The sequence below is a fragment of the Hypanus sabinus genome (assembly GCF_030144855.1).
Source record: "Hypanus sabinus isolate sHypSab1 chromosome 1 unlocalized genomic scaffold, sHypSab1.hap1 SUPER_1_unloc_9, whole genome shotgun sequence".
Classification (NCBI taxonomy): domain Eukaryota; kingdom Metazoa; phylum Chordata; class Chondrichthyes; order Myliobatiformes; family Dasyatidae; genus Hypanus; species Hypanus sabinus.
The window spans coordinates 612,821-624,858 of NW_026778916.1; the positions used below are offsets into that span (position 1 = coordinate 612,821).

The 12,038-nt window shown below is 55.4% G+C and overlaps 1 protein-coding gene across 1 annotated transcript; it reads left to right on the top strand.

Annotated features, from left to right (window-relative positions):
* Positions 1-8,622: 8,622 nt before the first annotated feature.
* On the top strand, positions 8,623-11,442 carry LOC132385421 (lens fiber membrane intrinsic protein-like; the record flags this gene model as incomplete). Its single annotated transcript, XM_059957478.1, has 2 exons — positions 8,623-8,810; positions 11,293-11,442. Coding segments are annotated over exons 1-2 (325 nt in total), but the record flags the coding sequence as incomplete, so codon positions are not given.
* Positions 11,443-12,038: the final 596 nt, after the last annotated feature.

Sequence of the window (12,038 nt, forward strand, 5' to 3'; positions counted from 1 at the left end):
CACCTGGTCCGTCACTGGCACTGTCGTAGTGTCACATCTGGTCTGTCACTGGCACTGCCGTAGTGTCACACCTGGTCCGTCACTGGCACTGTCATAGCGTCACACCTGGTCCGTCACTGGCACTGTCATAGCATCACACCTGGTCCGTCACTGGCACTGTCATAGCGTCACACCTTGTTCGTCACTGGCTCTGTCACAGAGTCACACCTGGTCTGTCACTGGCACTGTCACAGAGTCACACCTGGTCCGTCACTGGCACTGTCGTAGTGTCACGCCTGGTCCGTCACTGGCACTGTCACAGAGTCACACCTGGTCTGTCACTGGCACTGTCACAGAGTCACACCTGGTCCGTCACTGGCTCTGTCGTAGTGTCACACCTGGTCTGTCACTGGCACTGTCGTAGTGTCACACCTGGTCCGTCACTGGCACTGTCATAGCGTCACATCTGGTCCGTCACTGGCACTGTCACAGAGTCACGCCTGGTCCGTCACTGGCACTGTCACAGAGTCACGCCTGGTCCGTCACTGGCACTGTCATAGCGTCACATCTGGTCCGTCACTGGCACTGTCACAGAGTCACGCCTGGTCCGTCACTGGCACTGTCATAGCGTCACACCTGGTCCGTCACTGGCACTGTCGTAGCGTCACACCTGGTCCGTCACTGGCACTGTCGTAGCGTCACATCTGGTCCGTCACTGGCACTGTCACAGAGTCACGCCTGGTCCGTCACTGGCACTGTCATAGCGTCACACCTGGTCCGTCACTGGCACTGTCGTAGCGTCACACCTGGTCCGTCACTGGCACTGTCGTAGCGTCACACCTGGTCCGTCACTGGCACTGTCGTAGCGTCACACCTGGTCCGTCACTGGCACTGTCGTAGCGTCACACCTGGTCCGTCACTGGCACTGTCGTAGCGTCACACCTGGTCCGTCACTGGCACTGTCGTAGCGTCACACCTGGTCCGTCACTGGCACTGTCGTAGCGTCACACCTGGTCCGTCACTGGCACTGTCGTAGCGTCACACCTGGTCCGTCACTGGCACTGTCGTAGCGTCACACCTGGTCCGTCACTGGCACTGTCACAGAGTCACACCTGGTCCGTCACTGGCTCTGTCGTAGCGTCACACCTGGTCCGTCACTGGCACTGTCGTAGTGTCACACCTGGTCCGTCACTGGCACTGTCATAGCGTCACACCTGGTCCGTCACTGGCACTGCCGTAGTGTCACACCTGGTCCGTCACTGGCACTGTCACAATGTCACACCTGGTCCGTCACTGGCACTGCCGTAGTGTCACACCTGGTCCGTCACTGGCACTGTCACAGTGTCACACCTGGTCCGTCACTGGCACTGTCATAGCGTCACATCTGGTCCGTCACTGGCACTGTCATAGCGTCACACCTGGTCCGTCACTGGCACTGTCATAGCGTCACACCTGGTCCGTCACTGGCACTGTCGTAGCGTCACACCTGGTCCGTCACTGGCACTGTCGTAGCGTCACACCTGGTCCGTCACTGGCACTGTCGTAACGTCACACCTGGTCCGTCACTGGCACTGTCGTAGCGTCACACCTGGTCCGTCACTGGCACTGCCGTAGCGTCACACCTGGTCCGTCACTGGCACTGCCGTAGCGTCACACCTGGTCCGTCACTGGCACTGCCGTAGCGTCACACCTGGTCCGTCACTGGCACTGCCGTAGCGTCACACCTGGTCCGTCACTGGCACTGTCGTAGCGTCACACCTGGTCCGTCACTGGCACTGTCGTAGCGTCACACCTGGTCCGTCACTGGCACTGTCGTAGCGTCACACCTGGTCCGTCACTGGCACTGTCGTAGCGTCACACCTGGTCCGTCACTGGCACTGTCGTAGCGTCACATCTGGTCCGTCAGTGGCACTGTCGTAGCGTCACACCTGGTCCGTCACTGGCACTGTCATAGCGTCACACCTGGTCCGTCACTGGCACTGTCATAGCGTCACATCTGGTCCGTCACTGGCACTGTCATAGCGTCACATCTGGTCCGTCACTGGCACTGTCATAGCGTCACACCTGGTCCGTCACTGGCACTGTCATAGCGTCACACCTGGTCCGTCACTGGCACTGTCATAGCGTCACACCTGGTCCGTCACTGGCACTGTCATAGTGTCACACCTGGTCCGTCACTGGCACTGTCATAGCGTCACATCTGGTCCGTCACTGGCACTGTCATCGCGTCACACCTGGTCCGTCACGGGCACTGTCATAGCGTCACACCTGGTCCGTCACTGGCACTGTCGTAGTGTCATGCCTGGTCTGTCACTGGCACTGTCATAGTGTTACACCTGGTCTGTCACGGGCACTGTCGTAGTGTCACACCTGGTCCGTCACTGGCACTGTCATAGCGTCACACCTGGTCCGTCACTGGCACTGTCATAGCGTCACACCTGGTCTGTCACTGGCACTGTCGTAGTGTCACACCTGGTCCGTCACTGGCACTGTCGTAGTGTCATGCCTGGTCTGTCACTGGCACTGTCATAGTGTTACACCTGGTCTGTCACGGGCACTGTCGTAGTGTCACACCTGGTCCGTCACATGTCGTAGTGTCACGCCTGGTCCGTCACGGGCACTGTCATAGCGTCACACCTGGTCCGTCACTGGCACTGTCGTAGTGTCATGCCTGGTCTGTCACTGGCACTGTCATAGTGTTACACCTGGTCTGTCACGGGCACTGTCGTAGTGTCACACCTGGTCCGTCACTGGCACTGTCGTAGTGTCACACCTGGTCTGTCACTGGCACTGTCATAGTGTCACACCTGGGTCAGACACTGGCACTGTTGTAGCGTTACACCTGGTCTGTCACTGGCACTGTCGTAGTGTCACACCTGGTCTGTCACTGGCACTGTCGTAGTGTCACACCTGGGTCCGTCACTGGCACTGTCATAGCGTCACACCTGGTCCGTCACTGGCACTGTCATAGTGTCACGCCTGGTCCGTCACTGGCACTGTCATAGCGTCACACCTGGTCTGTCACTGGCACTGTCATAGTGTTACACCTGGTCCGTCACTGGCACTGTCGTAGTGTCACGCCTGGTCTGTGACTGGCACTGTCATAGTGTTACACCTGGCCCGTCACTGGCTCTGTCATAGTGTCACGCCTGGTCCGTCACTGGCACTGTTGTAGTGTCACACCTGGTCCGTCACTGGCTCTGTCGTAGTGTCACACCTGCTCCGTCACTGGCACTGTCATAGTGTCACACCTGGTCCGTCACTGGCACTGTCGTAGTGTCACATCTGGTCTGTCACTGGCACTGCCGTAGTGTCACACCTGGTCTGTCACTGGCACGGTCATAGTGTCACACCTGGTCCGTCACTGGCACTGTCATAGTGTCACACCTGGTCCGTCACTGGCACTGTCGTAGTGTCACATCTGGTCTGTCACTGGCACTGCCGTAGTGTCACACCTGGTCCGTCACTGGCACTGTCATAGCGTCACACCTGGTCCGTCACTGGCACTGTCATAGCATCACACCTGGTCCGTCACTGGCACTGTCATAGCGTCACACCTTGTCCGTCACTGGCTCTGTCACAGAGTCACACCTGGTCTGTCACTGGCACTGTCACAGAGTCACACCTGGTCCGTCACTGGCACTGTCGTAGTGTCACGCCTGGTCCGTCACTGGCACTGTCACAGAGTCACACCTGGTCTGTCACTGGCACTGTCACAGAGTCACACCTGGTCCGTCACTGGCTCTGTCGTAGTGTCACACCTGGTCTGTCACTGGCACTGTCGTAGTGTCACACCTGGTCCGTCACTGGCACTGTCATAGCGTCACATCTGGTCCGTCACTGGCACTGTCACAGAGTCACGCCTGGTCCGTCACTGGCACTGTCACAGAGTCACGCCTGGTCCGTCACTGGCACTGTCATAGCGTCACATCTGGTCCGTCACTGGCACTGTCACAGAGTCACGCCTGGTCCGTCACTGGCACTGTCGTAGCGTCACACCTGGTCCGTCACTGGCACTGTCGTAGCGTCACATTTGGTCCGTCACTGGCACTGTCACAGAGTCACGCCTGGTCCGTCACTGGCACTGTCATAGCGTCACGCCTGGTCCGTCACTGGCACTGTCGTAGCGTCACACCTGGTCCGTCACTGGCACTGTCGTAGCGTCACACCTGGTCCGTCACTGGCACTGTCGTAGCGTCACACCTGGTCCGTCACTGGCACTGTCGTAGCGTCACACCTGGTCCGTCACTGGCACTGTCGTAGCGTCACACCTGGTCCGTCACTGGCACTGTCGTAGCGTCACACCTGGTCCGTCACTGGCACTGTCGTAGCGTCACACCTGGTCCGTCACTGGCACTGTCGCAGCGTCACACCTGGTCCGTCACTGGCACTGTCGTAGCGTCACACCTGGTCCGTCACTGGCACTGTCACAGAGTCACACCTGGTCCGTCACTGGCACTGTCGTAGCGTCACACCTGGTCCGTCACTGGCACTGTCGTAGCGTCACACCTGGTCCGTCACTGGCACTGTCGTAGCGTCACACCTGGTCCGTCACTGGCACTGTCACAGAGTCACACCTGGTCCGTCACTGGCTCTGTCGTAGCGTCACACCTGGTCCGTCACTGGCACTGTCGTAGTGTCACACCTGGTCCGTCACTGGCACTGTCATAGCGTCACACCTGGTCCGTCACTGGCACTGCCGTAGTGTCACACCTGGTCCGTCACTGGCACTGTCACAATGTCACACCTGGTCCGTCACTGGCACTGCCGTAGTGTCACACCTGGTCCGTCACTGGCACTGTCACAGTGTCACACCTGTTCCGTCACTGGCACTGTCATAGCGTCACATCTGGTCCGTCACTGGCACTGTCATAGCGTCACACCTGGTCCGTCACTGGCACTGTCATAGCGTCACACCTGGTCCGTCACTGGCACTGTCGTAGCGTCACACCTGGTCCGTCACTGGCACTGTCGTAGCGTCACACCTGGTCCGTCACTGGCACTGTCGTAACGTCACACCTGGTCCGTCACTGGCACTGCCGTAGCGTCACACCTGGTCCGTCACTGGCACTGCCGTAGCGTCACACCTGGTCCGTCACTGGCACTGCCGTAGCGTCACACCTGGTCCGTCACTGGCACTGCCGTAGCGTCACACCTGGTCCGTCACTGGCACTGCCGTAGCGTCACACCTGGTCCGTCACTGGCACTGTCGTAGCGTCACACCTGGTCCGTCACTGGCACTGTCGTAGCGTCACACCTGGTCCGTCACTGGCACTGTCGTAGCGTCACACCTGGTCCGTCACTGGCACTGTCGTAGCGTCACATCTGGTCCGTCAGTGGCACTGTCGTAGCGTCACACCTGGTCCGTCACTGGCACTGTCATAGCGTCACACCTGGTCCGTCACTGGCACTGTCATAGCGTCACATCTGGTCCGTCACTGGCACTGTCATAGCGTCACATCTGGTCCGTCACTGGCACTGTCATAGCGTCACACCTGGTCCGTCACTGGCACTGTCATAGCGTCACACCTGGTCCGTCACTGGCACTGTCATAGCGTCACACCTGGTCCGTCACTGGCACTGTCATAGTGTCACACCTGGTCCGTCACTGGCACTGTCATAGCGTCACATCTGGTCCGTCACTGGCACTGTCATCGCGTCACACCTGGTCCGTCACTGGCACTGTCATAGCGTCACACCTGGTCCGTCACTGGCACTGTCATAGTGTTACACCTGGTCCGTCACTGTCACTGTCATAGCGTCACACCTGGTCCGTCACTGGCACTGTCGTAGTGTCACACTAACCACTACGCTTCCATACTGCCCCTGAGTTTTGTGGCTTGTATAGGTTTCTCATGGTGAAGTTCAGGGTGAGGTTGCGAGGTTTCCTGTCATGCCTCAGTACCCCCTCCCTCTCTCACGGACAGCCCTCGTCCTAGGGCTGCTCAGGGGGATTTTGCATGCTGTGATGCACACTGGTCCCCATGCTGAGTTGGGAGACCTCCACATGGCAGGGGTGGTGAGGAGGGAGCACTACACCCCCTCATGGGTGTCGGAACCCACGAAGAGCATCAGATCTATCCACACTTCACTCCCAGCAGGATCCTGCTGCCTCACAGCAATGAACTGCAGTGAAAATGGGCCTCTCTCTGCCTCCCAGACAATGGGTTAAGCTGAGCTTTGGGAAAAATCTGAATCAGGACCAGAACTGACAAACGTGATATGTGTTGTTTTGAGACAACATTACAATGCAATACTTAAAATAAAGAAAGAGGAAGAGCAAGGCAGTGGTCGTGGGTTCATAAGGCCATAAGATGTTTGGAACGTGGGTGACTCTGGGATTGGGGGGGGGGAACGCAGAGGAGAAGGGTGTGTTAGCAGCATCAAATCCAATCTTCATCACATGAGTAATCCCATTCCCATGACTGATAGGGCAGAGAGTCATTCCATAAGACATAGGAGCAGAATTAGGCCATTCAGCCCATCAAATCTGCTCCACCATTTGATCATGCTGGTGTATTATCCCTCTCAACCCATTCTCTTACCTTCTCCCCATAACCTCTGATCAAGAACCTTTCAGCCTCTGCTTTAAACCCACCCAGTGACTTGGCCTGCACAGCTGTCTGTGGCAATGAATTCCACAGATTCACTGCCCCTTACCTAAAGAAATTCTTGCTCACCCCTGTTCTAAATGGATGTTCCTGTATTCTGAAGCTGTGCTCCCTGGTCCTAGATAGGAAATCACCACAGGAAACATCTTCTCCATATCCATTCTATCTCGGCTTACAGCTCCTCCCTCATGCCTCTGTAACTCCCTTTACAACACTCTACTACTGACACATCTGACTTTATCTTCTCTCTCTCAAATTGGGGAATGAATTCCATTAGTTTAAGATCGCACAACACACACAAAATGCTGGTGGAACACAGCAGGCCAGGCAGCATCTATAGGGAGAAGCGCTGTCGATGTTTCGGGCCGAGACCCTTCGTCAGGACTAACTGAAAGGAAAGTTAGTATTTAACTGACGAAGGGTCTCGGCCCGAAACGTCGACAGCGCTTCTCCCTACAGATGCTGCCTGGCCTGCTGTGTTCCACTAGTATTTTGTGTGTGTTGCCACACATGAAGCTGCTTAACAAGCTATGAGCCCATGGTATTACAGAAAAGATTCGAGCAGTGGCTGATTGTCAGGAGGCAAAGGGAGCCTTTCCTGGCTGGCTGCCGGTGACTAGTGGTGGGACAGATCCTTTTTATGTTATGAGTCAATGATTTGGAATGGAATTGATGGCTTTTTGCTAAGTTTAAGACAATATGAAGATAGGTGGAGGGGCAGGTAGTTTTGAGGAAGTACAAAAATCTGAGGTGCAAAGGGGCTGGGAGTCCCTAAGTGTTGATTTGCAGGTTGAGTCTGGTGAGGAAGGCAAATGCAATGTTCGCATTCATTTCAAGAGGACTGGAATATAAAAGCGAGCGTGTCATGTTGAGGGTTCCAAAAGCACTGGTGAGTCCTCACGGGATATTGGAGCAGTTTTGGGCCTCTTATCTTAACAAGGTGGTGCTAACACTGGAGAGGCTCACGAAAATGATTCCAGGATGGATCGGCTCGTCATATGAAGAGCGTTCGATGGCTCTGGGCCTGTATTCAGAAGAATGAGGGGTGACCTCATTGAAATCTATCGAATAGACTTGATAGAGGGAATGTGGAGAGGGTGTTTCTATGGTGGCAGAGCCCCAGAATTTAGAATGGAGATGAGGAAATTCTTTATCCAGAGGGCGGTGAATCTGTGGAATTCATTTTCACAGGCAGCTGTGGAGGCCACGTCTTAGTGGCTATTTAAGGCAGAGGTTGATAGATTCCTGATTGGTGAGGACATGAAGGGATACGGGGAGATTGGGGCTGAGAGGGGCAGCCATGATGAAATGGTGGAGCAGACTCGATGGGTCAGATGGCCCAGTTCTGCTCCTACAACTTATTGCCTCATGGTCTGGACTAGGACATCCGTCTCCCTCCTTACCAGGTGACAACATATCAATAGGGTGGCGGTGTTGATGAGCAGCCCTCGCACAGCCTCCGACACCACACTTTCAGAGGTGCATCTGAACACCTGCTCGTTTTGCAGTTACCTGAGACGGCAAACGTGCGACAGCAGACAGACGTGGTGGGAGGTTCAAACATCAGCATGGGTAAAGGGATGTGACTTCGCCTGCCGGTGCCAGACGGGGTGGTCTGAGCGTCTCAGAAACTGCTGGTCTCCCAGGATTTTCACACAAAGCGTACACTCCGCGGTTTGCAAAAAACAAAAAGGCATGCAGTGAGTGGTAGCTCTGGGGGCACGAGAGGGGCCAGAGGGGTTCAGATAGCCGCGTGACAGCAGTGGTGCGCAGACGAGCGTCTCTGAACACACAGCAAGTGGGAGACTACAACACCAGTAGACCCCGAACACTCAGCCAGTGCAGGAGCAGCCACTCAATGTACAGACTCTTCCAACACACAGAATCTGGGAGATCCATTACAGAGCAGCCCTCAGACCAGGTCCGACGTGTAAGGGAAGGACAGTCACACAGCTTTACTTTCCCCGAATCTCTCCCACAATCTCAATAAGACCTCTCTCTCTCTCTCCTGCAGACCCCTGTCAAGCAGCTTTGGACGTGCCGAAATGTACAGTTTTATGGGCGGTGGTCTCTTCTGTGCGTTCATGGGGAACGTGCTGCTGGTGGTGTCACTGGCCACGGACTACTGGATGCAGTACCGTCTGTCAGGAGCCCTGGCACACCAGGGGCTCTGGAGGTATTGTGTCAGCAGCAAGTGTTACCTGCAGACTGACAGCATTGGTGAGGAAACTCCACTGTCTCATGGCACACACTGCTACAGGCAGCCCTGTGTGTGTGTGTGTGTGTGTGTGTGTGTGTGTGTGTGTGTGTGTGTGTGTGTGTGTGTGTGTGTGTGTGTGTGAGAGAGAGAGAGAGAGAATGTGTGTGTGTGAGTGTGTGTGTGTGTGTGAGTGTGAGATTGTGTGTGTGAGAGAGAGTGTGTGTGTGTGAGTGTGAGATTGTGTGTGTGTGAGAGAGAGTGTGTGTGTGTGTGTGAGAGAGAGAGAGAATGTGCGTGTGTGAGTGTGTGTGTGTATGTGTGTGAGAGAGAGAGAATGTGCGTGTGTGTCTGTGAGTGTGTGAGAGAGAGAGAATGTGTGTGTGAGTGTGTGTGTGTGTGTGTGAGTGTGAGTGTGAGATTGTGTGTGTGTGAGAGAGAGAGAGTGTGTGTGTGAGTGAGTGTGTGTGTGTATGTGTCTGTGTGTGAGTGTGTGTGTGTGTGAGAGAGAGAGAGAGAGTGTGTGTGTGTGTGAGTGAGTGTGTGAGTGTGAGATTGTGTGTGTGAGAGAGAGAGAGAGTGTGTGTGTGAGTGAGTGTGTGTTTGTGTATGTGTCTGTGTGTGTGTGTGTGTGTGTGTGTGAGAGAGAGAGAGAGAGAGTGTGTGTGTATGTGTGTGTGTGTGTGTGTGTGTGTGTGTGTGTGAGAGAGAGAGAGAGAGAGTGTGTGTGTATGTGTGTGTGTGTGTGTGTGTGTGTGTGTGTGTGTGTGTGTGTGTGTGTGTGTGTGTGTGTGAGAGAGAGAGAGAGTGTGTGACTCTGACCCTTCCTGTAGACAGCCTCAGTGTTCTTTGACCAGTCCAGTTTATTGTCAATTCGTACCCCCAGGTATTTGTAATCCTCCACCATGTCCACACTGACCTCTTGGATGGAAACAGGGGTCACCGGCGCCTTAGCCCTCCTCAGGTCCATCACCAGCTCCTTAGTCTTTTACACATTAAGCTGCAGATGATTCTGCTCACACCATGTGACAAAGTTTCCCACCATAGCCCTGTACTCAGCCTCATCTCCCTTGCTGATGCATCCAACTATGGCAGAGTCATCAGAAAACTTCTGAAGATGGCAAGACTCTGTGCAGTAGTTGAAGTCTGAGGTGTAGATGGTGAAGAGAAAGGGAGACAGGACAGTCCCCTGTGAGAGAGTGTGAGTGCCTGTAAGTATGAGAGAGTGTGAGTGTGTGTTTGTGTGTGTCTGTGTCTATGTGTTCTTGTATGTCAGTGTGTGTGTGAGAGAGAGTGAGTGTGAGAGTGGGTGTTGCGAGTAAGTCTGTGGGCGTGTCTGTCTGTCTGACTGTGTGCCTGTGTGTAGGTTGGTGCGTCTGTGTGAGTGTGTGTGTGAGAGAGAGAGACAGACAGACAGACAATCAGTGCATGATGTGTGTATATGTCTGTGTGTGTGTGTGTGTGTGTGTGTGTGTGTGGGTGTGTGTGTGTGTGTTTGCGTGCGTGTGTGTGTGTGTGTGTGTGCGTGCGTGCGTGCGTGCGTGCGTGCGTGCGTGCGTGTGTGTGTGTGTGCACTTGGTATGTGGTTACTCAGTGTGTGTCTGTGACTATGGGACACAGTGGGTGAGTGTGACAGTGTTGCTGAGAGTAAATGGAGCTGCTCAGGATACCAGTCAATGTGCAGGCGAGTGCGATTGGGACTATCAGTGAATGGGAGTGAGTAGTGAGTGGAAATCAGCCAGCTGGTGTCAGTGCATATTTGTTGTAAGGGTGGATGTGTGTCAGACACAGAGTGAATCTTTCTCCACACCGTCCCATCACACAATCCCGGGATCAAACACAGAGTGAATCTCCCTCCAGACCGTCCCATCACACACTCCCGGGATCAAACACAGAGTGAATCTCCCTCCACACCGTCCCATCACACAATCCCGGGATCAAACACAGAGTGAATCTCCCTCCACACCGTCCCATCACACACTCCCGGGGTCGGACACAGAGTGAATCTCCCTCCACACTGTCCCATCACACACTCCCGGGGTCAGACACAGAGTGAATCTCCCTCCACACTGTCCCATCACACACTCCCGGGGTCAGACATAGAGTGAATCTCCCTCCACACCGTCCTCGTCACACACTCCCGGGGTCAGACACAGAGTGAATCTCCCTCCACACCGTCCCATCACACACTCCGGGGTCAGACACAGAGTGAATCTCCCTCCACACCGTCCCATCACACACTCCCGGGGTCAGACACAGAGTGAATCACCTCCACACCGTCTCGTCACACACTGCCTGGGTCAGACACAGAGTGAATCTCCCTCCACACCGTCTCGTCACACACTGCTGGGTTTAGATGCATCTAGAAACAGATCAGAATTTTTCTGTCTCACTCTGTTTATTACATGTACCCTGTCTCACTGCCCTTGCCTGCCCCTGTTCTATCCACACTCCTTTCCTCTCTGCCCTCCTGCCACTCCACCTCGCCATCCCTCGCACCCTCAGCCTACTGGAATGCCACCAGGGCCTTTATGATCCTGTCGGCTCTGTTCTGCTTCGGCGGAGTGATCGCTGGATCCCTCGCTTTCGCCCACTTCCCCGTCTTCGAAAAGTTTAATCGCTCGTTCGCCGCTGGGGTGATGTTCTTCATCTCCAGTGAGTCATAAAGGCCCGGGAGTGGGAGGGCAGGGGCGAGAGGAGGAGAGAGGGCAGAGGGGGGCAGGTAAGACAGGTGGAGAGAGGGAAGAGTGGGCAGAGGGGGAAGAGAGGCTGAGGGGGGAAAGATGGTGGGGAGAAGGGGGAGTGGATGGGGTGGGAGAGGGGGAGAACAGGAGAGGGTTGAGAGGCAGAGGGTGGAGGGAGGGGAGTGGTAGAGGGAGGGGGAAAGGATGAGAGGGTGTGGAGGGAGAGGGGGGATAGAGGGAGGGGAGAGGGACGAAAAGGGAAGAGTATGGAGAGGACAGAGGGAGGGACAGAGAGGAGACAGGGAGATGGGGTTGGGAGGAGAGAGTGAGATGAGAGGGAGAGGGGAGTGAAGGGGAGAGGGGGTGAGAAAGAGAGGGGACAGAGAAGAGAGAGATACGGGGAGAGGGGTAGGGGGAAGAGGGAGTGATAGTGGGCAGAGGGGGAGGGGCGAGGAAGAGAGCGGAGGGACATGGAGGGAATGAGAGGGGATGGAGGTGAGGTTAGGGGAGGTGGAGGAAGAAAGAGAGAGGAAAGGGGTGGAAAGAGGAGAGGAGTGGAGAAAGGGG